Source organism: Hypanus sabinus, chromosome 2, assembly GCF_030144855.1.
Source record: "Hypanus sabinus isolate sHypSab1 chromosome 2, sHypSab1.hap1, whole genome shotgun sequence".
Lineage (NCBI taxonomy): Eukaryota > Metazoa > Chordata > Chondrichthyes > Myliobatiformes > Dasyatidae > Hypanus > Hypanus sabinus.
In genome coordinates this window covers 89,381,599-89,409,219 of record NC_082707.1, presented here as the reverse complement: position 1 = coordinate 89,409,219, position 27,621 = coordinate 89,381,599, and the positions used below count along the sequence as shown (strand labels likewise).

Below are 27,621 nucleotides of genomic sequence, written 5' to 3'. Positions count from 1 at the left end.
TTGGCTGGCTACGGAAACAACCTGATGCGAGTGGCTGACAGCCACCCAGCTGGCCCAGGAAACGGCCGAATCCATACCACAATGACAGCTCTGACTACTGACAGCAAGGCTCCAAGAAGCAATGGTTCTCTAACTCAGCCTAAAGATGGCAAGTGGCCATTCTAGCCTTTCACTGGCCACTTGCTCCCAGGGAATCTTGACAAGACAACACCCCAACCACACTCAATCCCAGGGCCACTTACATTCCCAGCCTCAATATGAGCATCAGGTGCTTATGATTAAGTCCAAGAGAAACAAAGGGACAGCCGGAGGACCTGGAGTCCGGAGTCTGCGGACCGGACTGTGAACCGGAATGCGGACTTCAGACTGGACCAGGACACATTTAGAGTTCTGTACTGGGGTGGTTTGTTTCAGTGGCGCAAATGAGGACTTTAAAGTGTACACACATACACACACACACACACACATGCATAACACACACACACACACACCAACAACAACAAAGTTCTGACAGAGGATTAAATATCTGAATGTTTTCTCGCTTCATGGGTATTACCTGACTTGCTGTGTGTTTCCAGAACTTCCTGTTTTTATTTATTTTATTTTATAAGGTTCTGAGCTTCTGTTTGTCTGGAACAAGAATTCCAGCATCCCATTCTTATGCTTTCCATTGTCACTCCAGTGGTGATCAAGCTAATTTAGTACAGTCCATGTAACCAATCCTGTTTAGTATGGTGATTGTGCTGTCTTTACGACAGTTATTTAGTTTATAATATTTTTGCTTAGTAATTCATTCAATAGTATTTTCTAGTTAGAATTAGAAGTGTTTAAAGTGTATTCATTGCATGTAAAATATATCGGCATGCGATGACGTCACATCCGGTTTCGCCGCGTCTTGTGGGAAAATACCGGTTTGAAATTAGCGCGAGGGTGGGGGCTTTCCACGAGGCTCACCTGAGCAGAAGTTGTTTTGCAGGCATGAGAAATCACAGTGAGAGCAACGCTGTAAGTTAATAGATAATCGATATATTGAACTAAGATGTTAATGCCGATCCTGTTAGAAGTAACGACGGTAGATAATGTTTATGCTTTCGTTAGTTAGAGAATCACGGATAGTTTGCATGGAAGTGTATTTAAAGTAGTCAATGGAGCAGGTAAACTCTCCCTGTATACTGCACCTTAGTGTAATGTAGTTATAGTCACCTTTGCAAGTATTTACACTTGAAATGTGATATTAAGGAAGGAACAAATACTGTATCAATCTTGTATTGTTTTATCAACAGTTTTCACCATATGTTAATGTGAAGAGTGAAGAGTAAATGGTTAATCTTACTGCGATCTGGTTTGCATTGGCTGTGGTTTATCCGGACGTTAAATTCGGCGTTTCGTTACACCCGAAGGAGAACGTTACAGTGAAAAAGCGGCATTATCAGGTGTTTCAAGTGCTGCAATGTCAGCTCAATCCAGCATCAAGTCGACGCCGCCCAGCAACAGGGGCAGTAAACCGACATCAAGTAAGTCCACACAGGCAAGAGCCAAGGCAGAAGCCGCCAAGGTGCGACTGCATTACGCCAAACGAGAAGCAGTTTTGAAAATGAAACTGGCCACCAGAGAAGCCGAAGCGGCCGCCCGAGAAGCCGAAATCCAGTTGGAAATGGCAAAAATATCGACAGAGTTGCAAGTGCTGCAGCTAGAAAGAGAAGAAGAAGCTGCCATGGCGGAAGCAAAGTACATAGAAGAAGCTGAAGGGTCGCGTGATCTGACCGAAGCAAGATCTACTTTAGAAAGGACCAGACTGGAACGCACAAGCGACTATGTACAATCTCAAATGGACAGGCAGGCTCGTCTCCCCTCTCCATACGTATTCGATAACTTCCCCAGCTACGAGGAACCTCAGAGAGTCACGATTGCATCACATCCATACGAGGAAGGAAATTTACCCTCACGGCTCCGTGATGAAGTCAAGAATGAAAGAACCGACAACGCTCCTTCACCCCCACAACAGGACGGCGGGGAGGGAGAGGTTCACTCCAGGACAACAATTGTCAGCTCGAACTGTACAGAAGTTTGCGGTCAAACTCAGTCAAGCCGTTCTTGTTCCGAGATCTGCCTTACTGAGGTATACCCTAAAGAAGCACAACAAGACATTACCAAGTGTAAAGCAACCGATGAGACGCTAGGTCAGTCAGTTTTCGTTCAAACCGAGGACGGAAACAAACTTGCACAATCAGCTCAAGGTACCATTTCTTTAAAACCCAAAGACACCAAGGTCTTCAGAGATGAAGCAAATAATGGGGTTGCCCCATTGCCTTTCAGAGAACCACGCCAGCGCTCACCAGATAACAAAGAGCAGGCAGTCAAACAGTTCACGTCCTTACGGAAAACCCAGAAAAGGAAACCTGAGATGCAGCAACGCACTCGATTGGCCCACGAGGTACTGTGCACCCTAATGGCAGAGGTCACAGCCATTATAAACGCACAATCATTCCTACCTGTGTCTTCTGACCCAGAAAACCCCTTTATACTTTCGCCATCAACGCTCCTTACGCAGAAGGCAGGAGCACCTCCTCCACCAGGAGACTTCTCAGACAAGGATTTGTACACAAAGCAATGGAGACAAGTCCAGGCTCTGGCAAATCAGTTCTGGCCCCGCTGGAGACAGAAATATCTACCCTCGTTGCAACAGAGACGAAAGTGGACAGAACCCCGAAGGAATCTTCAAGTTGAAGACTTAGTCCTGCTCAGGGACAAGCAAGCCACCCGCAACAGCAGGCCAATGGCCAGAATCACTGCTACATTCCCTAGCGAGGATGGACATGTCAGGAAGATCGAATTGAAGACTACCGACCAAGGCGATGTGAAAATTTACCAAGGGCCAGTTACAGAAGTTATTCTACTTCTACCCAATGACTGATTAAGAGACTAAGTTTTGTACTCTGCTCATTGTGACCTTACGAAGGTCAAGCGGGGAGTGTGCTGTCTTTACGACAGTTATTTAGTTTATAATATTTTCGCTTAGTAATTCATTCAATAGTATTTTCTAGTTAGAATTAGAAGTGTTTAAAGTGTATTCATTGCATGTAAAATATATCGGCATGCGATGACGTCACATCCGGTTTCGCCGCGTCTTGTGGGAAAATACCGGTTTGAAATTAGCGCGAGGGTGGGGGCTCACCACGAGGCTCACCTGAGCACAAGCAGTTTTGCAGGCATGAGAAATCACAGTGAGAGCAACGCTGTAAGTTAATAGATAATCGATATATTGAACTAAGATGTTAATGCCGATCCTGTTAGAAGTAACGACGGTAGATAATGTTTATGCTTTCGTTAGTTAGAGAATCGCGGATAGTTTGCATGGAAGTGTATTTAAAGTAGTCAATGGAGCAGGTAAACTCTCCCTGTATACTGCACCTTAGTGTAATGTAGTTATAGTCACCTTTGCAAGTATTTACACTTGAAATGTGATATTAAGGAAGGAACAAATACTGTATCAATCTTGTATTGTTTTATCAACAGTTTTCACCATATGTTAATGTGAAGAGTGAAGAGTAAATGGTTAATCTTACTGCGATCTGGTTTGCATTGGCTGTGGTTTATCCGGACGTTAAATTCAGCGTTTCGTTACACCCGAAGGAGAACGTTACAGTGATAATGCTATGTTTAAGTTAGCAAACTAGTCACCTAAAAGTCTTGAATGATAATCCTGCGATCCCAGTTCTAATCCCACTATGAGAAATGTAAAATTTAAATGAGTTAGAAGATTGGGCAGCTATAAACTGGAATGTTGTAAACACCCAACTGGTTCAGGATAGAAGATTACCCATTCTTAACCAGTCTGGCTTCATGTGATCATTTAAGAGATCAGACCACTCACCTTCCTCTGCCTCGGTCAGGGATTTCTGGAGCTGTTGAATGTGTCCATTTGTTCGGTCTCGCTCAGTTTCCATTTGTGACAGCTTCTGAGTCAGTTTTACCAGCTGAGTATGAGCCTCATCCTAAATGAGGAAGCGAACAACAAGCCTTAAAAGTTGTCTTGACTGTCCATGAAGGCATGTAGAGCCTGGCAGTGCAAAGATCAGTAAGTTACCAAACTATTACTAATAGAATATTTGACTTGCTTGTCTGATCTGGCCCATATGAGATTGCTCCATATGAGCAAACACGAGGAAATCTGCAGATGCTGGAAATTCAAACAACACACACAAAATGCTGGTGGAACACAGCAGGCCAGGCAGCATCTATAGGGAGAAGCGCTGTTGATATTTCGGGCCGAGACCCTTTGTCAGGACTAACTGAAAGGAAAGATAGTAAGAAATTTGAAAGTAGTGGGGGGAGGGGGAATTGCGAAATGATAGAAGAAGACAGGAGGGGGTGGGATGAAGCTAGGAGCTGGAAAGGTGATTGGCAAAAGTGATACAGAGCTGGAGAAGGGAAAGGATCATGGGATGGGAGGCTTTGTGAGAAAGGTGTGGGGGGGGGGAAGCACCAGAGGAAGATGGAGAACAGGCAGAGTGATGGGCTGAAAGAGAGAAAAAAAACAACTAAATATGTCAGGGATGGGGTAAGAAGGGGAGGAGGGTCATTAACGGAAGTTAGAGAAGTCAATGTTCATGCCATCAGGTTGGAGGCTACCCAGCCGGTATATGAGGTGTTGTTCCTCCAGCCTGAGTTTGGATTCATTTTGACAGTAGAGGAGGCCATAGATAGACATATCAGAATGGGAATGGGACATGGAATTAAAATGTATGGCCACTGGGAGATCCTGATTTCTCTGGCGGACCGAGCGTAGGTGTTCAGCTAAACGGTCTCCCAGTCTGCGTCAGGTCTCACCAATATATAAAAGACCACACCGGGAGCACTGGACGCAGTATACCACACCAGCCGACTCACAGGTGAAGTGTCACCTCACCTGGAAGGACTGTCTGGGGCCATGAGTGGTGGTGAGGAAGGAAGTGTAAGGGCAGGTGTAGCACTTGTTCCGCTTACAAGGACAAGTGCCAGGAGGGAGAACGGTGGGAAGGGCGAGGGGGGGGACCAGGTCCATTTCTGACACCTCCCTGCCCTTTCTTGATCTTTCTGTCTCCAACTCTGGAGACGGCTTATCTACTGATATCTACTATCACAGCTACCTGGACTATTCCTCTTCCCACCCCGTCTCTTGCAAAAAGGCTAACCCTTCTCACAATTCCTCCATCTCTGCCGCATCTGCTCTCAGGATGAGGCTTTTCATTCCAGGACGAAGGAGATGTCTTCCTTTTTTAAACAAAGGGGCTTCCCTTCTTCCACCATCAACTCTGCTCTCAAATGCATCTTTCCTATTTCCTACACATCTGCCCTCACCCCATCCGCCCATCACCCCACTCGGGATAGGGTTCCCCTTGTCCTTACCCACCACCCCACTGGCCTCCAGGTCCAATGTATAATTCTCCGTAACTTCTGCCACCTCCAATAGGATCCCACTACCAAGCACATCTTTCCCTCCTCCCCTCTTTCTGCTTTCCGCAGGGACCGCTCCCTATGCGACTCCCTTGTCCACCCCCCCCACCCCCCCCAATCCCTTCCCACTGATCTCCCTCCTGGCACTTATCCTTGTAAGCGGAACAAGTGCTACACCTGCCCTTACGCTTCCTCCCTCACCACCATTCAGGACCCAGATAGTCCTTCCAGGTGAGGCGACACTTCACCTGTGAGTCGGCTGGTGTGGTATACTGCGTCCGGTGCTCCCGGTGCAGCCTTTTATATATTGGTGAGACCCGCTGCAGACTGGGAGACCATTTCACTGAACACCTACGCTCTGTCCGCCAGAGAAAGCAGGATCTCCCAGTGGCCACACATTTTAATTCCACGTCCCATTCCCATTCTGATATGTCTATCCATGGCCTCCTCTACTGTCAAAATGAATCCAAACTCAAGTTGGAGGAACAACACCTTATATACCGGCTGGGTAGCCTCCAACCTGATGGCATGAACATTGACTTCTCTAACTTCCGTTAATGCCCCTCCTCCCCTTCTTACCCCATCCTTGACATATTTAGTTGTTTTTTTTCTCTCTCTCTGCCCATCACTCTGCCTGTTCACCATCTCCCTCTGGTGCTCCCCCCTCCCCCTTTCTTTCTCCCAAGGCCTCCTGTCCCATGATCCTTTCCCTTCTCCAGCTCTGTATCACTTTCGCCAATCACCTTTCCAGCTCTTAGCTTCATTCCACCCCCTCTGGTCTTCTCCTATCATTTTGCATTTCCCTCTCCCCCCACTACTTTCAAATCTCTTACTATCTTTCCTTTCGGTTAGTCCTGACGAAGGGTCTCGGCCCAAAACGTCGACTGTGCATCTCCTTATAGATGCTGCCTGGCCTGCTGTGTTCCACCAGCATTTTGTGTGTGTTGCTCCATACGAAATTGCTTCAGAAGTTACTCCTTTATAAGTCTAAGGAAGAAGGCCATTTGACCCACAGTGTCCATGCCAGCCCCCTCTACGTTTTCCTGCATCCATGCATTTTATTCAATTTCAGGCCCAGCAATTCTCCTTTGCAGTTTTTCACCATTATCTGCATATGACAAGGTAAACTACAGAGCCCATTTAATCTACCAATCTGTTACACTAATGCAAATGTCTGTCTTAATTTTTTGAAATGTAGCGACTGCTTCTCAATTTCCATCATGAATTGTCTCTGAAGATTTCCTGTGTTAAATGCATTATCTACATGGACCTTGCTGCAGTGGGATCACTTGTGTGTCACATATAAATACAGATCAATTTATTTCACAGAGAATTCTGAGATACTTCACCTTTCGCCTTTGTGCGCCACGAAGTTCCTGCAGGAAGTCTTGCAGAGCACCTTTAACCACCTCTGGGTCGATGTTCGCTGCGTACTGCCTACCTCGGACAGGTGACACCGAGCGGTAAGGTGAGCTGGAATGGCTGTGACCGGGGGATCCCGCTTGTAGGACTGGGCTGTCCCGTCCATTGGTGGTGGCAACGAAGGTACTGTCAAATCCTGGGGTTTCAGGACACAGAGTTCACTTCATCACAGAAATGGAAACAGAATAGTTTCAGCACAGAAAGGGGCCAAATGGCCAGCTGAGTGCACACCACCTCCATGCACAAAATTAATCCTCTTCCATCTCCACACCCTCTCCCTACTGACCTGCAAATTCTTGTTTTATTGAACAATTTACAGCTTTCCTTTGAATATGACAATTGAATACCGTAAGTGCCTCTATAACTTCAGCAAATGAATTCTAGATCTTGCCCCTTGTTGTGTAAAGGTCAATTTCCTCGCATTACTTTTCATTTATTTGTCAATGAAGGGCCTCTTCCCAAAGCATGAACTATTCATCTCCCTCCACCTGTTGAGATCTTCTAGTGCTTTTTGTATTGCTCCTGATTCTGTCTTCTGCAATCCAATCTCCTGTCCCTAAGCCTGACTGGCTTTATCCTCACATCCTGATTTGAACAACAGTGTAACATTTGTTATACTTTAGTCCTCAGGCACCACCACTACATCTATAGGCATTTAAAACTGAATGGACAAGATGGCTGGATCGATGTAGCCTGCCTTGTGCTCCTGGTGGTAGGCACTGTGATTCCATACACATGTTGTGAACACCATTTCTCCTCCCCTCCTGATCACTCTTCCCTTTTGTTTACCCAACACCATAGTCAGATAATTTACTAGGAAAGGCACAAAACACTCAGAAATCAACAGATAAAAGAGATATACAGTTAAAAAAATCCTTAAGTGAGGCTAAACTATTTTAGATATTTTCTGCTACCAGCAAGGTTTAAAACTATCTCTTACTGACAGGGGAAGACAATCTCTAAGATCTGATTTCAAAGATACACGATGCGAGAATTTTCTACTGTTTCAAGGTTGGAAAGTCATTGTTGTGCCCTTTGAGCAATCCATTTATATTTTTCTATGTGATTAAGCACATACAGCTTTTATTTTAATGAGCAGTTTCTGATCTGTATTAGGTCACTTCCTGTGCAGCCAGGAAGTAATAAGTAGAAAAACTCATTGACTTGCAGAGGGTTACAGGTTTATGTTAGGAGTGAACAAAGGTTCTATTCAAAGCCATCCTGTTGTTTCCTCAGCAGAAGCATTGCTTGTAAGCTGTTGTTGTATTGGTTAGAAGTTGAGCTAAAAGTATCAGTAAGATTTTGCTGAAATAGAATGTTATTTTGAGTTTATTAGACACTAACCTGGATGCTGATGGTTTACTTATTATTTACCTGGAGTATCAACTTGTTGGAATCTTATAATATTTACCTGTGTAAACTAAACTAAGTTCTTATGTCTGTATATTTACTTGAGTGACTAGAAACATGTGATAATTGCATTGTATTTTGTTGTTTTTCAGTTTCACTCCTTATTCACTATGTCCTGCCATTGAGTCTGCAATTAAAGCAGGGAGCTAGGAGGCTGCACCCGAACTCTCATGTCATTTTTGAATGGAGTTTGGCTGACTGTCTGGTTGATGTTACAGTGCTTCAGTGAGGGCAGTGCAGTCATTAAATTTTACAACACAGAAGAGGGCTATCTGGCCCAACGTGTCCATGCTAACCTTTATGTTCTCCAACACCAGTCCTGTATGCCCATTCAAGTGTCAGCCTAACTGCCTTTTAAATGTGATAGTTCAGTTTGTCTCCACCACCTCCTCTGGCAGTGAGTGCCGGATATCAGCTGTTCCCTTAACTCTCTTAAGACTCCTTCCTCTGTCATTAAAGCAATCCACTGTCCTTTTTGATACTCCTACCAACGGAGAAAGAACTTCTACCATGGGAGAAAGAAACAAAATAGAGCAGGTGTGTTTAAAAATAAGTGTGAGCAGCTTGTGAACAGTGATCACAATGAAGATCAAATTTGGAAAAGTGAAAAGTACAGAAATTTAATTGGAATAGGATGAACTTAGAAAGATAAGAGGGTAGAGGTATAACAGTGCTGATATATCAAATCAGGCAGAGGCTATCAATCAGTGTTCAAGAACAATGAAATCCTGGTACAGTAAGAAGCAAACTTACAAACAGCGGCAATGGTTATGTGAACAGAAATGTATTCTGTCTGATTTGGTACCTTTGGTGGGAGAGAGAGGTCTCCGCGGTGATGGACTACGGCCAGACCGTCCAATTCCCAAGGTTCTCCTCAGAGTGGAGTGCAAGCTATCTAACTGAAACTCTATATCCCTCTTGGCAGCCTCCACTTTAGACAGTTCAGCTTCAAGACCAGTGATGCGGCCTTCCATGGCACAGATCTTCAGCATCAGCTTATCTGCTTCCTCCTGGGCTTGCTGCAGCTTCTTTTCCAGGCCGTGTTTGTTATCTCGGAACTTCTTCTCATTCAACTGGCAGTTCTCCAACTGTTCAAGAAGTTCTTTCTCACGTCCATGAAACTTATTTTCTATATCCACTATCTTCTTTTGAAGAACAGCAATCTGGAAAAAGTAAGCAGGACTTGTCACTGTCAGTCATACTTCAGGTGAATGGTGGTGAGGCACACTGTTTATCAATGCGGTTACCATGAACGATTTAAGTAAATTTGGTCGGGTCTTAATCTGAGGATATTAATCTTTATGTTGTCTGAAACAATCTGAAAATCAATATTCACTGGATGACTGTGGAAATATGTATTGAACTTTATTTTTTGTAACCACTTGAAGCAACAAAATGGAGTAGAGAATCCCAGAATGCTAAGCTAATATTTTGCAATATGTACACGGCTATAAGAAATATTCTCACTAAATGAATACATGAATGCCAGCACCCATTGTAATGAACATCGTGCAAGAGTAAGGAAGTAGCAGAGATGAATTAACCACAAATGGCAGACCGCAATGAATGTATTGGAAGGACTGTGCTCACTGGAAATAGTAACCTCGTCTCCCTTTCATGTATAAAAAGAATGCCTTGTAAAAAATGTATTGGGGTCTCCTACCATCCCTGATGGGAGTGGAGCTGAACTTTCCCTTTGCAACTAATAAGTGATAAAGGTGTAAAATTAAAAATCTACTCAGTGTTGGCGTTACGTTTTTTTTTAAAGACTTGGTGGAGAGTTACTTGACAACTGCCTTCGATCTCTTGGCATGGGAGTGAACCAAGAAAGTGTTGATACTGATTTGTTACTCCAAGAGTAAAGACTTTTTGGTCCACTACTCTGCTATACAGTTGGCCCACCTTATCCGTGGGCGATTGGTTCCGAGAAGCCCCCCGCAGATACCAAAAAATATGGATGCTCGTCCCTTATTTAACCTGTCTCAGTGCAGTGGTCCTTAGGACCCAGCGGAACCCCGAACTTTATTTAACATGTCTCAGTGCAGTGGACATTAGGACCTGGCGGTGAAGCTCTGAATCCACAGTGTTTCTGTTCACGAAAATAAACATGATCACGAATGAAAATAAGGTAGAAGTAATAAAGTGATCGGAAAGAGGTGAAATGCCATCGGTCATTGGAAAAGAATTAGGCTACAGTCGGTCAACGATCAGAACAATTTTAATGGAGCATGTGAAAGGCCCTGCCCCAATGAAAGCTACAATTACTACTAAGCAACACAATGGTTTAATTATTGAAGTACGTATGTTTCTTAAGTGTCTTATACGCACAGAAAGGTAAAATATGTACTATATACTAAGAAAAACGTTCGACTAACTGGCTGTAAATAATACTGAATGTACCTGTTCCAACTTCAAATCTGACTTAAAGATGGACTTGGGAATGGAACTCATTCATCACCCGGGGACTGCCTGTACTTTTAAATCATTTCTAGATTACTCAATAATACCTAATACAATGTAAATGCTATGTAAATAGTTGTTATACTGTATTGTTTAGGGAATAATGACAAGAAAAAATAGTCTGTACATGCTCAAACAATGAGTGCTGGAGAGAGAACTTCCAAGTTTTCCCGATCCGCAGTTGGTTGAGTCCACGCATGCGGAATCTGCAGATAAGAAGGGCCAACCGTAATTATGCAATGGTTCCTTTGCCAAGTGCATTGACACAGAGACTGAGTAAAACTGTACACAGTACACAATTTTTGAAAAAGCTGTGAATGAAATATGCATAATAGTTAGCCATCTACAAACCGATACAGCCTCTACCATTGTTAAAAAACATGTCTCCGCAAAATCTTACCTCCCATGTAACCACATCCTGTAATCTATTTAATGCACATGTAGACTGGGGAAATCAAATTAATACCAATGATGCAGAGGATGAGTTGCTGAAATGTACACAAGATTTATTTCTAGATCAGTATGTTGAAGAATCAGCTGGGGACACAGGAAACTTTAGATCTAGCCCTGTGCAAGGGTTAATTAATAAGATTATTAAGTGGCTTCTAAGGAGTGATGATAATAGGATGCTATGTTGTTGTGAATTCTGAAATCATCATTTCCATTCTAAACTAACTATGAAAAGATGAGGTATAAGTTGTTTTAGAAAGCTCGAGGAAATGTATTGATAGGAGGCATACAATGGGAAGCATTTAAAAATATAATCAATGATGTGAAAATTTAATTCCATTTTTATGATGCGTTCTATTTCTAGTTCTAGTTTTTGATTGCTCTTTTTTTGTCACTATTGGGTGAGTTTTGAATCAGGCAGCCTGCAGATAATGAACACTACACAGAGTTGTACTGAAATATGCCCTTTGTGTTTTGTATTCTGTGTTCGTCAATCATTTTTGTTGCTGTTTGTGCAATTTTTTTGCACGTGGGTGGTGGGGGGGTTTGATGTTTTACTTTGATTGTGTTGGTTGCATGGTTCCAACACATGGTTGTTTTGTGACTGTCTATGGGGAAGATGAATTTCAGCATTGTATACTGTATACATATTTTGAGAATAAATCTAATTTGAACTTTGAAAACAAATATACAAATATACAGAGAAAGTGGTGTAATTATGAATTGTAACAGAACTTAAACATAGTACAGTAGATTCCAGTTAATTGGGACATATCAGAACCAAGGCATTTTGACTCAATTAAGCGGCTGCCTCAATTAGCTGAATTTTTATGGAAGTAGTTAAAATGTATTAAAAAGACAAACTGCCATTTAACTGAGCAACAAATTGAGTATTTAAATATTAAAAAAAGAACAAATTAGAACATTATCGATACAATACTATAAAACTATGTATTAATTCCTAATACAGTAGTTATCAATGGAGGAATTAACCCAGTATATGCTGTTGTGTTTTTTGAATGACTGTGAACGAACAAAATCAGAGCAGACACCTTGTGTAGATAATGCACTGTGTTCATACAATCCTTTCAATGATTGATTCCTCCAAATCTTCATTTTCATTGTAACATTCAAGTTGATTGTTAACACCTTCAAATTTTTTGTAGCACCTAACTTGTTGAACTAGTGAAACTGTTTCAATTTCACTTCAGGCTGCTTCTGGCATCTCCAAGATTGAATGCTTGAAAATGCAGTGAGCAGAATTGCCTCACTGCTTATCTCTCAGCAACTATCAGAAACAAAAATCACTGCTTTTTGAACACAACTGGTGCTATTTAAAAACCATCTGCTCTAGTGTCTAACGGCCATGCAAGTGCACAGGACTGACGCTAATTAGAAACTGTTCGGCAACAGTCCCCTGCTCCAATTAAGCACATAGTGTACCAACTAAATGAAGGAAACCACACCTATTAATTTTTGTTCTTTAAGAGTTGGCCCAAATAAGTGGCTGACCCAATTGATCAATGGCACAATTAACCAGAAACCACTATATTAAAATTAAGGAAACAAATTAAAAAGTTTTGAGAAAAAGCAGACAGCATGAGGATTGGAAATATTTTAGAACTCAAGTTAGGCTGGCTAAGAATTTGATAAAGGGAAGGCTGGATATTAAGCAACCTAATGAGAAAGAGGAGAACACACTGCGAGAGATTCTACATGTAAAAAGAAAAAGACTAGTGAAGGCAAGGGGCAATAGCAAGGGCCATAAACAGGCATGGGAGAATTTAAATAGGGAATATTGAAATGACTGTGTAATTACCTATACTGTTGTGTTGATCCTCACAGAGGAAAGAAAAACAACTTCCATAATACTGGACAGCCTGATGTGAATGAGAAACTAAAGGAAATTTGCTAAAGCTTGAAGTCTGATAAATCCCAAGAGTCCAGTGGTTTACATTCTAGAGTTTTTTAAGCGTTAGCTATGGGAACAATGGATGTTCTGGTTATAATCTTGCAAAGTTTTATGGATTCTGGATAGTTTTTTTTTTGCAGATTGAAGTCAGTAAATATGATCCAAATTACCTAGGAAGGAAGGATGAGGGAGAACACAGAACTACTAACATTTTAACCAGAAATTAGGAGTCTGTACATTCTCCCTGTGACCACGTGGGTTTCCTCCCACAGTCCAAAGATGATAGGCTAGTCGGTCATTATAAATTGTTCTGTGATTAGGTTAGGATTGGATCAGGGTCTGCTGTTGGTGTGGCTCAAAGGGCCAGAAGGGCTACTTGTCAAAATTGGAAGTTGAAAAAATGTTAGAATCTATTATAAAGGATTTGCTACCATTTAAAAATATAATGTGATTGAGTAGAATCCACATATATATGAAAAGCAAATCATGTTCAATTAATTTTTGGGTTCTTTGAGGATGGCGTGGATGAGGGTGAGCACTGCATATGGTACATTTGGATTTTTGGATACAGAGACTGAGTAAAAATGAACAGAGAACATTTTTTTGCACAAAGGTTTGTAAAACAGAAAATTACGACCAATGGAATAGGAGTAACATAGCAAAAGCAGACTCACAGTTCAAAGAGTATTACACATTACCTTGTTGCATCTATTTGTATGAACAGATGTTTATCATAGTCATTATTGACATAAATGTGAATGTAGGCAGCATGATTAATAAGTCTGCAGATGGTATGAAAATCATAAATATTCTGAATAGAGAGAAAGGTAGTTTTATGATACATAAGTGATATTGATCAACTGGTGAATTGAGCAGGGCAATAGCAAATGGAATTTAATCCTGATAAATGTTAAGTGATGTATTTCTAGGTGGATGGGATGGGTGGAGGGGAAGATTTTAATATAGGAAGGACATGTACTGTGAATAGTAAGGCCCCAGAAAGAGTTGAAGAACAAAGGCACCTTGGTGTACATGTCTGAAGATTAGGTAAGGTAGTATCACTGACAGATAGGAGGTGAAGAAGGTATACAGGATGCTGGCTTTCATTAACCAGGGCACAGAATAGCAAAGGAGGGTGGTCTTGGTACAATTTTATAAAACTTTGGGAAATCAAATGTCAAGGAATTGAGTTTGAGTTGGGAAGTTATGTTGCACCTTTGTAGACCTCTTGTTCAATAATGTAGCCACATCTGGAGTATTGTATTCAGTTCTGTTCACCCATTGTAGTAATGACATCAGGGCTTTGCAGAGAGGTTTACCAGAATGCTGGTAATAGGGCATGTATTATAAGGAGAAGTTGAACAAACTTGGGTTGTTTCCTCTAGAGTGGCAAAGACTCAGAGGTTCATAAGATAATGAGAGGCATAGATAGACAGCCAGTATCCTTTTCCCAGGGTTGAAATGTCTAATATTAGAGAGCATGCATTGAAGGTGAGAGGAGGTAAGTTCAAAGGAGATATTTAATTTTTTCTTAACCATCGAATGTGCTGGGTGCCTCGAACATAAAGCCTGGGGAAGTGGTGGAGGAAAATATGACAGAGGCATCCAATGTGGCTTTTAAATAGTCACATGAATGAGCAGAAATGAAAGGACGTGGTCATTATGTAGGCAGAAGAGATTTATTTAGTTGGACATTGGATTACTAATTTAATTAACTCAGCACAACGTTGTGCACTGCGGGTCAATGCCCGTGTTTTACTGTTCTATGATAAATAGCAAGAAACCTTTTCACAAAGCAGAGGTGTCTAATACTAGAAGACGTACTGGAGATTCAAAGTGAGGCAGAAGAAGTTTAGAGGAGGTCAGAAGATGAATTGGTTGTACTATGGAGTCATTAGCTGAGCCATGGTGGAGACAGGTGTTCTCATGTTATATACATGAATTGCCAAGGGAACCATGTGCTGTGGAATGGGATTGGTAGAGATCTGTACTTAGTGGTTGGAATAGACAGAGTGAACTGAAGCACCTGTTCCTGTGTGGTATAATTCATTAACTCCATAACACAAACATATAGATGTTGTATACTTGGATTTTCAGAAGACCTTTGACAAGGCCTTCTGACTTCAGTTTGGCTTCAGTTTGATAGCTCTCAGTCAACAAGAGCTGTTCTTTCCCAACCCATAAGGAAAACAAAATGGGTCTACAATAAGGAAAGCTATAGCCACTTCTGTAACAACAGGGACTGGCAGTATATGTAGCAGGGATTCAGATGATAATAAGACCATCCTGTGCATCAATGGCAGGGAAGCCCCTCTTCCTGAGATGCCTTCTATGCACATTCTGATTCACTAAATGATGTGCTGATGAGAGAGGCCCCTTCCCCCCTCCAACTCCCTGGAGCAGACACTCTGTCTAGCCACAGCTGATGTGAGGTATACCTTAGTCCGGGTCAACCCACACAAAGCTACAGGACCTGAGGGCATACCTGGCTGTGTGCTCAGAGACTGTGCAGCCCAGTTAGCAGATGTTCTCATTGACATCTTCAGAATCTTGGATCAGACCACCATCCCTGCAGGCTTCCCCATCATCCCAGTGCTCGTGCTCGTGATGACAACTGCATCCTGCCTTAATGACTAGTGTCCCGTGGCACTGACCTCCGTAATACTCATGTGCTTCAAGTAGCCAGTGATGAACTGCATTAAATCCAGCCTTCCCATCACAATGGACCTCTACTGGTTTGCATATCGGCCAGATTGGCCCATCGACGATGTCACAGCCTCTGCCATTTACACAGCTCTGTACCAACTGTGTCACCATGGTGTCACCAATGTCAGAATGCTGTTCATCTACTTTAGTTCTGCTTTCAATGAAATCCTTTCCCAGAAACTGGACCCCCACCACTTTGGGGCTCAGCAGCTCCCTCTGTCATTGTACCTTGGACTTCCTGATGAAAAGACCAGAGAGAGTCCATACTAGCAGCGACATTTCTGGTTTCATCACGCTGAGTACTACTGCTCCCCAGGGCTGCACGCTCATCCCGCCGTTGTTCACACTGCTAACGCATGACTGGACTGCCAAATCCAGTTCTGACCACATCGGTGTTCACTGGCAACTCAACAGTGTCTGGCTTCATCAACAACAATGATGGACTGGGAGGAGGTACACCTGCCCTTCCACCTGTCTGCAAAATCATCAAATCCTTCATCTAAATTATTGACATATAATGTTAAGAGAAGTGCTCCCATCACCCTGTCCCCGCAAAACTCATTAGTCACCAGCAGCCAACCAGAAAAGAGATGATTGTGGAAAGTGCAGGCTGATACTCCCTATGGCTTCTCCATGGAGTCAGGAGCACCAGGTTTCTTTCCTGTAATGTCCATGGCATTACAGGAAAGACACTAGCAAGGATAGAAGATTGGCTGACTGGCAGGAAGCAAAGAGTGTGAATAAAGTCAGTCTTTTTTGATTGGCTGCTGGTGCCTAATGGTGTTCTGCAGGCATCGGTGATGGGACCATTTCCTTTCACGTTATATGGCAATGATTTGGGTGGCAGGATTGATGATTTTCTAGCCAGGTTTGCAGATGATGTGAAGACAAGTGAAGGGGCCGGTAGTGCTGAGGGAGCAGAGGACCTGGGCAGATGAGGAGAATGGGCAAAGAAGTGGCAAATTGAATATAGTGTAGGGAACGGTATGGTCATGCTCTTTGGTAGAATGAATAAAAGAGTACACTTCTTTTCTAAACAAGAAGAAAATTCAGAAACCAGAGGGGCAAAGGGACTTGGGAGTTCTTGTACAGGATTCCCTAAAAGTTAACTTGCAGGGTGAGTCGATGGTGAGGAAGGCAATTGCAATGGTGGCATTCATTTTGAGAGGACTAGAATATAAAAGGAAGGGAAGGATGTAATACTGAAGCTTTATAAGGCATGGGTCAGACTGTGCTTGGAATATGGTAAGCAGTTTCGGGGCCCCATATATAAGGAAGGATGTGCTGGCACTGGAGAGGGTCCAGAGGAGGTTCACAATAATGATCCTCAGAATGAGGGGTTTAATGTATGAGGAGCATTAGATAACTCTGTGCCTGTACTAGCTGTAGTTTGGAAAAATGGTGGGGGAAGGGTGATCTCATTTAAACCAATCAAATACGGAAAAGCCCAAATAGAGTAGACATGGAGAGTTTGTTTACTATATTAGGGGAGTCCAGGACCAGATGGCACCCTTTCAGAACAGAAGAAGTCCATTAGAACAGAGATGAAGAGGAATTTATTTTGCCAAAGAATGGCATATCTGTTGAATTTATTGCCACAGATGGCTGTGGAGAATGAGCCATGATGGAGTAGACACAATGGGCTAAATAGTCTAACTTTGCTTCTATGTCTTATTGTCTCTTATAACCCGTGAATAGAGTCACTTCTGCTGCTGGCTGACTTGGTGCCTCCATAAAGGTGGTCTTCAAGGCTCTGACCCTGTCTAGCAGGTAAATTTCAGGAGAGTAGGTAGACATTGGTGTTATGAATGGTCCATCAATTTCAATGTATTGGAGCTGAGATGTTGAAAGGATCTCCGAGTACAGCATCAGGTCGTTGAGCTGGACTCTTGTCACACTGAAGAGGTGCGTGAGCTGGGGTGTGCTGCTGCAGAAAGCGTTGAATTTCTGCTCATCACATCTCTATCCCGAGAAGAAGAGCTCACACGTGCATCACTCTGATGATGCAGGGAGGATCCCGTTGAGTGATATCACGCCTGCTTTAGAAGCAAAAGCTACACTTTCAAGTCTAGTCTTGGACTGTGCACTTTTCCAGCGTGGGTTAATAAAGGCTCTCCATTCTCACAATGATGTTTAACACCATCTCCGTCTGTCTATCTGATGCATGGAAATACTTCACAAAAGAATTCAAAGAATAGTAACATTCACAACAGCGAACCAGAAGGTATATAGAGTTGAATAATGCTCTTGTAAGGCTTCTATATTAAAAAAGGATTAATCCCACCTCTTTGCGAGCTGATTCACGGTTTACTTCTGCCTCCGTAATCTTCTGCTTCAGGTCAAGAGATTCCCTCCTGCACTTCTCACTGCGCTGTTCCTCCAATGCTATGCAGGACTGCAGCTCTGCCACTTCCTTGCTCTTTTTCGCATTCTCATTGTCCAACATCTTTACCTAAGGAAACAGCAGAGTTCACAATACAGCGATTGCAAGGAACAGATAGTGGGTTTCTCAGCTTTGTATTTTCAGTCACATAAAGCTATTTGCTTTGAAGAGCGGGTAGAAACTGGTGCCACAGACAAAGTCAAGAGTAATGTACCTATCCACAGATTCTGTTCAACATCAAGTGAATTGAATTGAGTTCAATTGATTTATCATTGTCACACTTACCAAGAAGCAGTGAAAAACCTAGTTTTACAAACTGTCCAGACAGATAATTTTGAAACATAAATACTTTGTGCAAGTATTAAATGAAACAGTAGTTTTGCAGTTACAGAGGAAGTACAGTGCAGTGGGAACCATATAAGATCATAAGATTTAGAAGCAGAAGTAGGCCATTTGGGCCATCGAGTCTGCTCTGTCATTCAATCACAGGCTGATCCACTTCATCCAGTCACCCCAATCCCCTGCTTTCAGCCCATACCCTTTCATCCCCTGACTAATCAAGAACCTATCTATCTTTGCCTTAAATACACCCAACAACTTGGCCTCCACAGCCGTCTGTGGCAGCAAATTCCACAGATTTACCACCCTCTGACTAAAGTAATTTCTACGCACCTCAGTTCTAAAAGGACGTCCTTCAATCCTGAAGTCGTGCCCTCTTGTATTAGAATCCCCTACCATATCTCTAAACTTGTTACAAAATAAACAAACAATGCAGCTGATCATTCATCCATCTACATCTACTATCTGAACGTGTGCTGGGGTTCCCTTGAAATATTAAGCTCCTTCTATACCTCACAAATCGTGTATTCTCCCTCCCATTAAGCATGCCTTGCATGCATTCTCAGTCATTAGTCCCCAGTCCCAGCTAATTTTGAAGCAAGCAGTGAGATATATGAAGAGAAAGGAATGTAAAGAGTGTACACATATTATGCACTTTATTAATAGGTAATACAGAAGTCATGTATCTTTTTAAAATAGTAGTCCACCTTCAACAGGACAAAGACATGAGGACATGAGAGTGTTAAACAATTTTCTTTAAATTTGAGAAGGGGGATTTTGTAGAAGTAAATAAATTAATAAAGGATCTGGACAACATCTAGAATAGGAGAATGAAGGGGTCAAAGAATAGACGTCATAGGTATAAACTTAAGTAGAAGAGAATAGATGTCACAGGTATAAAATAAAATGGAACAAAGTTACAAGGGAAAACTACCAGGAAATGCTTTATTTTAGCAGCTGGATGCTGAGAGACTCTTTCTATAGATATGTCTGTGGTGACACTACTGACTGAATTTCATTAACTAACCCTGCAGCTACAATGACAGCAGCGGCTATATATGTGACGCTAATCCCTGCTCAATGAAAGAAGTGATTTGCTGCATATAAGGTCAAATTTCAATAGTACTAGTGTTCAGGGGTTTCTTGTAAGAGCAAGTGTCAAATAATAGGTATCAAAAATCCCAATGTTTTTCAGTAAGATTATACACCTTAGTGCTTTTCTTTCAGTACTGTATATCTATGAAATTCTGACTGCTTTGTTGCAGGGTTGACAGTGTGGCTGAAGAGAGCTAAGAGTGAAATAGGGGAACACTTTTTAACATAGCATTTGGTTGGAGGAATCTAGGAAAATATCTGCAAATGTAATAGAAGTAGGTTGCAATGTGAGGAACAGCTTCTTCCCCTCTGCCATCCAATTTTTAAATGGACATTGAACCCATGAATGCTGCCTCACTACATTTTAATATTTATATTTTTACATGATTTAATTTATCTATTTAATAGATATACATATATACTTACTATAGTTCAGTTATTTTTTTCTATGTTTATCATGATTGCACTGTACTGCTGCTGCAAAGATAACAAATTTCTTTGTGACATATGCCAGTGATATTAAACCTGATTCTGATTGCCAAGGAAAGTGAGTGGTGGGTCATGATCAAGAAATGAGGTTAGTGGTGGTGATGGAACCATGGATCTTCTCTTCAGAAACTTTATGTCAAAGGGCTTCCCTTTACTGCAAACATTTTATGATTCAATACTGTAAAATTTTCTGCAGGACAGGGGTTAAGTAAATCTGATCTCTTTTCCTTGACAATTCAGAAGACTAAAGCACCGTCACCTGAGAATGACGGTGAAAAGTACATTCACAAGACATTTAAATCTCACTGTTTTTCTAGTTTACAGGTTTTAACCATGTAGTCACAATTGCAATGTAAGAAATGTCAGGTCAGGAGATAACCTTATAACTTTGAGTTGAGCTGCACGGTAGCTTAGAGGTCAGCACAACGCTTTTCAGTACAGACCAGCCGGGTTCAGTTCCTGCTGCTGCCTGGAAGGAGATTTTATGTTCTCTCTGTGACTGTGTGGGTTTCCTCTGGGTGCTCGGTTTTCCTCACACAGTCCAAAGACATACTGATTGGTAGGTTAATTGGTCATTCATAATTAAATCAGGGGATTGCTGGGCACAGTGGTTCAAAAAGCAGGAAGGGTTTATTGCATGCTGTACCTCAATACATTATTGTACTGTAAATGAACAGGATTACAGGCAGTGAATTCAGCATTTAAAATAACAACAGGAATAGCTGGGGATACTCAGTTATTCCTCAGATCAATGATGCTTCTTCAGTTTTCGCGAAGGAGAAGGGTCATAAAGCAATAGATTTATTTCTGTTTCTTCTCAAGATGCTCCCTGATCTTCTGTAACCAAAACATTCCAGCATTCTCTGTTTTCGTTTCTGATTTCCAGTATTGCAGTTTCTCAACTAATTTCAACTTCCTCTCTCACCTGACGTCGAAGTTCTTGCAATTCTCTCCGAGCATCCAGTCTGGATTTTTCCACGTCCCGGAGGTTTGCACGCAGTTCTGCTGCCTCATTCTGAGCCGTGGTTTTGGCGTCTTCAACGATTTTCATCTTCTGCTCCTTCTCCTCATTTGTTCTATTTAAGCTAAGCACAGAGGTACCAAGTTAGCTCTTATAAATGAACCGTTATCAAAAGCATGGAGTCGAATACAGCAACAATTTGAGAAAGAGAGCTGATAGTTTGGTTAGCTGTGTCTGTTTAAGGTTCAGTTTAGGCAGTGGCTTAAGGGTACAGTTATGGGAAGGATTTGATAGCTGCATTTTTGGGGGTTTTAGGGAATAGTTTTGAGGAGCATTCTGGGTGTCATTTTATTGCTGCCTTTGAAGTAACTAAGTTTGCAAGTCCTATAGGTAAATGCAGAAAGTTCTTGGAGTGTAGTTTTGAGGGTTAATTTATAGGATGGTAGTGTTTGTTAAATATAATTAGTTTTAGCGACTGTAAGCAAGTTCGCATTTGGAGTGTATATGTGATGGGGACTGGGAAGGTGGCATGCTGATTGTAGCATCCAAGTTCATAATACCTGATCCTCTCACTCTCAACCTTTTTGATGTTATTCCTAAGTTCCTCATTGGACTTCTGGATGGCCTCCTTCTCCCGCGCTTCATCATTTAGAACACGCTTGAGCTCTAGGTTCTCTTTCCTTTGCAGCTCCTGAGCCTCCTTATTCTCTCGCACCTTCCTGTGAGCTTCGATAAGGTCTCGCCGAATTCCATCTCGAACATCCTCCACCAGGCGGAGTTGTGTCTTCAGCTCCTCCACCTGTTCATCAGCAACAATTAGAGGATGACATGCCGCAAATCTATCATTAATGACTGAATCTAGCATGCCTTAACGGGCAAGAAGTATGTGGGAATGGAGTGAAAGAGTTCTGAAGAGCAAGATACAACCATTAGATGGTGGGGTTCTTGGACCAATCTAATTGAATAGTACCATACTCAAAATTGAACTTATTGTCATATGCACATACATATTATCACAGAAGCAATATAAAACTTACTTTCAGCAGCATCACAGGCATATAGTGTCATAAAAAATATAAATTAAGCATAAATTACACACAATTTTTATATGAAAGAACACCAAAGAACCAAGTCCATTTTTGTGCAAAGTGATCAAAGTGGCCATAGTTTTGCTAAACTGTGCTGATTAGGATTATGCCAGTTGTGGGGATGTGCACACATACAACCAAATTACCTTTGAATGCATGGTGTCCAACAAAATTTTTGACAGAAGTGGGTACGGACATTTAAAAAAAAGACCAAATATTTTGCTCATGAGGTAAGCTTCAACAAGCTGATGATGGCTACATGGCAGAGAAGAAGCCTTTTCAGGAGATGACTGATAGCATAACAGTTAGTGTTACTGCTAATTCAGCGTCAGTATCCTGGGTTCCATTCTGCTGCTGTCTGCAAGGAGTTTTGAATGTTCTCCCTATGACTGGCTTCATCCCTCATTCCAAAGACGTACAGCTTGGTAGGATAATTAACCAATTGGGTGCGTAGGCTCCTAGGTCAGAAGGGCTTTTTACCATGCAGCATCTCTAAATTAAGTTAAGAAATAGTTTCTGAGTTAGATAAGAGTGAAACTGTGGGAAACATTGGGTCATGGAAGTGAATCAACAGAGCAGAAGACAACAGCCAAGATATAGGAGGGTAAGTCACCATATCAATTGATGAGCCATGCTAAAGCAGGTGGTAGAGTAGAATCCTCTGCTGAAATCATGCCAACAACCAGACCAAGAAGTTGAAAAGGTATCAAAGATAGTATGAGCTGACAAAATAATCCAAGTATCTTTTTAACAACATGAATGGTGTAGAGATTGGAACTAAGCAGCAAGAAAAAGAGATGAGAAAAGGTTGGCTGGGGAAGTAGACCAAGGCTATTGTTGGCAGCCCCCAGTGAAATTAACTTGAAGGTGGTGCAGAAGCAGATGGGGAGGTAATAGTCCAGAAATGGGGAAGGATTTGGTGCATGTCGCTAAAGCGTTCATAAGCCAAAGCTGGGAAGACTCTTACAGTGGTCTGTGCATTCAGTCAGCTCGATCATGGATACTGAGAGATGCAGAACCACAGGGTATTTGAGGAAGAAAGTGCAAAAATACAGATGAAGTAGTGCAGAGAGGAATGCTCATGCAGTCTCAAGCAACACAAAGAAGCTACTTAAGAGATGGTCTAAATATGACAGTCTACCACTGTTGACTGTAGGCAACACTATAAGAGTTTAGAACTATTCATATGATTAGAATGCTCAGAAGAGAGAGAAATTGGAGGTTATCCTGTCTGACACAGTGTAAATGAAATCAAGACTTTGTTGGAGGGTCAGTGGAGCAAATGAATTATACTAGGTTGCAGATAGGGTGTGTTGAGAGCTGGTAATGGTGAGTATGTTAAGTTTCAGACAGTGAGTGAATTTTGAAGAAGCTATTCAGGTGCTGAGTCTAAGCTGAATGAATGATCACAAATGGCTCTCCTGACAACCATGACTCTGGAGTGGTGCATTTTGAGAGTTTATTTCGAGAAAGCAGTGAGAGGACATCAAATAGACAAGATTGGCTCAGTCCAGATTTGAACAAAATTTTAATTAAATACAAGGTTGGTGTAGATATTCTGCTGAAAGGGTATCAAGGGTTATAGAGACTAAGCATTAAAATGGAGTTAAAATCAATGATTGGATCAGCCATGATATAATGGTAGAGCAGGCTAGAGGGATTGTGGGAACCATTTCTCCTCTTAAGTTCAAAGTTCTAAAGTTGAGATTTCAGTGAGGAAACCGCTGGAGATTTTGGTTCATGCTCAAGCTAGGGATCATAAAGTTGTAGGTAGAAAAGTTGTAGGTAGAGCCAATTGGATCTAAACAACATCACCACTGAGGTTCAGCTAACCAGAATTTAAAATAGTTTTAGTGTTCTTTCTAGCCCCCTCATAGATACTTTTCCTGAGGTTAGAGTCCATGGACACCAACTACAACTTGCCACCTCATCAAAAGAGGTCATTTTCAATTCGACAGGAGATTGGCGCTATTGGTGATTGGGCTGGACAACACACCCTTGCTATTTGAATACAATAGGGTGATGGATTCTGGCAATTTGCAGAACTGAGATCAAACATGTCTCAAATACCTCGCAACTAGAATATGTCACCTCTGAAAGGAGTTAACAGCAAGATAGATTAACCGATATCACCAGTAAGTCTTGGACCTGCTCAATTCATTACCACTGTGAATGGGACTGGGTAGCAAAGGGCCCTCTGATTTGCATGGGAAACAAATGATCCCAGATCATTGTAACCTATGAACAAACTCAAATCTACACCACCAATCTTTATATGAACATGCTTCCCATTCCCCAACAAGCCTCAGGTTCCCAAGTCAACAAACACACATCCACTCCATTGTTACAAAAGCTTGACAACTCAAATAGACATCTTTGGAGCAGCTGCAAGCACTTTTCCACATTTATAAAATAAATACCATGTTCTCGGATTATTCCCAGTGTGAAAGGAGCTATAAAAACTTTATTATTCCTTCTAAGATAAGCAGGGACTTGGCTGGCGCCATGTAGATCTCATTTTATGGGTAGGAATAGGAATAGTTCTCTTGAACAATCAGTCATATAATAAACTAATAAAGAGTAAACAAAAGGATTAACTTGAGCACTTAGTCTATATGGGGACACACATAAACAAATTTAATTGCCAATGAGAAATCTGTCATTTGTGTGGTCCATACATCAGTCTTGAAGGCTGGCGAAGTTGCCAACAAAAATAATCGGTCATGGTTTAACAGATTTGTTTTGCTTTTCATTCAGTTCCAACCATTTTAACCCTTTCAAGGGAATTTAAAGTCACTTTGTGTACTGTTGGAGGCCATGTCAGATCAGGAATCCTGGCTTCCCTTTATAGCAAAATGTAGTTCTGTGATTTGCAAAAAAAATGTTTGCTTTGAAAGACAGAGTTTTGGATTGGGAAATGTTGCCCTGTCAAACTCCAAACAGAGGTATAACATAGAGTAAGGCTAGGTCTATGGATTTGGATTTCATTGCAGTGAAGTTCATTAATGTTTGGGTTACTTTGATTACAAGTGCATTAAGGAATCTGTACACATACTTCAGAAGGTGCACATAGACACGTGCCAGAGGACTGTAAGTCAATATCTTTAGGGTAAAAGACTTACAGAATAGTATCTGGGCCATTTGTTCCTTGTAGATAAATGGAAAATTTCAGACTTGGAGGAAGTTCCTTGGGCACAAATACTCACTGCTCCCTGTTCAATCTTTACTGCATATTTGCCACAGGAGTAATACAGCTGTGCAAATTGGCACATCTAGCTGTTTGTTTTATTTCCACTAGGAAAACTATGGAACAGTTCCATTGGGATTCTTCATAAAGAGGCCAACTCTAAGCCATTTTAAACAAGACTTTCATGTAACTATGGCCATGAGGTTAGAGATGTAGTTCATTTCTGTGAATTGACGAATTAAATCAATCAAGTCACAAGAATACTCTCCTTCTTCTTAAGTAGTCAGAGACTTGCTTCCATTCCTATTCTGTGGGCTGTGTGGTAGATGATGAGGGATGATAAACTTTTCCCCACACTCTCCATATGCCCATCCTCCACACATTCCTTCCACTGGTTCTCCTCCCAACCTCCTTCACTTGATTCTATGCTCCACTTTCTTCTGTTAGATTCTATCACCTTCAGTGCTTTGTCACTTCCAACTATTACCTCCTAGGTTCTAATATCATTAATATTCTTCCCTCTCCCTCATCTGCCATTCACACCTCTACACATGGATATATGGCCATGTTACCTCCATGTCTCAACCCAAAGTATCAGCTGCTCATTTCCCTCCATAGATGCTGGCTGACCTGCTCAGTTGCTCCAGCATTGCAGTCTTTTGCATCTCAATCTACAAATTCTTCCACCATATGGGATAGGTAGTGATTGATGTGGTGGATAGGTAGTGTGAGGTAGTGCACTTTATCTGCTATTTATACAGAATATCTATGTGCTCCTGATGCATAAGCTGAATGTTTTTAATATTATCGCAACTGCTCCATCTCCATTTTGAGCAGTCATGTACAAAAGTCTCAGAAATCTTAATGGGGATGTCATTCATCTTCAGGAAGACTTTGAACACATCCTTGACCCTTTTCAAGGGTTGAGGGTCAGTTTCAGGTTTAGTGATGGAAGGGAGGTTGTGGCCAACATAGCCAACTTAATGTAACCAGTGCCTCAACTCTGGAGACATTGGTTTAGGAGAGGAAGCTCAAGTTAGTTCACTTATCCTTCCACTGAATTTTGAGGATAATATGATGGCTTCCTGAAATTTTTCCAATGTCTTGAGATGTCTGCTCTAGAAGTTCTAAGATACTACTGCAAATAGCTTTGAGCTTTATAGTTAGCAACCAATAAAATGACGTCCTGAAATGAAAAGGAGACAGCTGCTTTTGGCGAGATCTTCATGCTGCCTGCTTAATGGAGCATGTCTTTAGTAGATATAGCGGAAGCATGAAGGTTTTGGAGTGGCTTGCTCATCTTCCACCAATTGAGAATCAAATGACAAAAATACCCTGAATCAGGTTAATTCCTTGCATAAATTCTTCACTTCAGATCCTTGCTTCTATTGATTATTTTCAATATTTTGACTGATTCTCTCCTCTGAATTTAAGCTGTGGTAATCACCCTGTCTATCCATAAACTCTTGTTCCCTCACAATCAGTCAGCATTCCAAGGACAGGGATCGAATCAACATTCAAACATAAATGACCCTGAGTCTAAGGAAATTGAACAGGTTGTTCCTGAACCCACCTCTCTGTGAGACACCTCTCTCTGACGGGTTAAATCTTTCAGCTGCTCGTTAAGATGTTTGACTTCTCGTTCATGTGCGGCCACTGCTTCCTCAAACCGGCTCTGGAGGTCCTTAAGGTCAGTATTAATGGTGTTAATGGTATCCTGGAGAAAACAAGATAATATAAATGAGAAGTTCCTCACTTATTCATTGGGCAAGATTTGGATTTACAGCAACTCCATTTTATACTATAGAATAGTTTCTTTAAACTATAGAATATCTAAATACAGAAGATTCTGCAAATGCTGGAAATCTAGAGAAACACATACAAAATGCTGGAGGAACTTAGCAAGTCAGGTAGCATCTAAAATGAATAAATAGTCAAGAGCCTACATCAGGACTTGAAAGGAAGGGGGAAGACCCCAGAATAAAAAGGTGGGTGGAGAGGAAGGAGGATAGCTAGAGGGTGATAAAGAGCTGAAGAAGGAAACTAATAGGAAAGGAGAGTGAACCATAGAATAAAGGAAGGGCACCAGTGGAGGTGATAGTCAGACAAGAAGAAGAGATAAGAAATAAGATGAAAGAAGGAGGGGGAAAGGAAAAAAAGAGAAATGTAAATTACTATAAAGAGAAATCGATGTTCATGCTATCAGGTTGGAAGTTACCTAGATGAGATATAAGGTGTTGCTCCTCCATCCTGAGGGTGGTCTCATTGTGGCACAAGAGGAGA

At 41.7% G+C, this 27,621-nt stretch overlaps 2 protein-coding genes across 4 annotated transcripts in view; one reads left to right on the top strand and one right to left on the bottom strand.

Moving 5' to 3' along the window:
• LOC132381077 (uncharacterized) overlaps nucleotides 1-3,224 on the top strand; it is a 244,472-nt gene extending 241,248 nt beyond the window's left edge. Inside the window, exon 10 of the mRNA XM_059950264.1 lies at nucleotides 1,284-3,224. Within this exon, the coding sequence (XP_059806247.1) occupies nucleotides 1,451-2,914 (1,464 nt within the window). The 5' untranslated portion in view covers nucleotides 1,284-1,450 and the 3' untranslated portion in view covers nucleotides 2,915-3,224. The remainder of the gene's footprint in view (nucleotides 1-1,283) is intronic.
• The window catches only part of crocc2 (ciliary rootlet coiled-coil, rootletin family member 2), a 356,976-nt gene that overhangs the window by 93,511 nt on the left and 235,844 nt on the right, over nucleotides 1-27,621 (bottom strand). For all 3 annotated transcript variants that reach the window (XM_059950227.1, XM_059950236.1, XM_059950243.1), the window contains exons 23-29: nucleotides 26,912-27,055; nucleotides 21,624-21,862; nucleotides 21,028-21,187; nucleotides 18,081-18,248; nucleotides 9,074-9,431; nucleotides 6,786-6,994; nucleotides 3,875-3,995 (exon numbers count right to left, since the gene is read on the bottom strand). In XM_059950227.1, coding sequence (XP_059806210.1) covers nucleotides 3,875-3,995; nucleotides 6,786-6,994; nucleotides 9,074-9,431; nucleotides 18,081-18,248; nucleotides 21,028-21,187; nucleotides 21,624-21,862; nucleotides 26,912-27,055 — 1,399 coding nt within the window. The remainder of the gene's footprint in view (nucleotides 1-3,874; nucleotides 3,996-6,785; nucleotides 6,995-9,073; nucleotides 9,432-18,080; nucleotides 18,249-21,027; nucleotides 21,188-21,623; nucleotides 21,863-26,911; nucleotides 27,056-27,621) is intronic.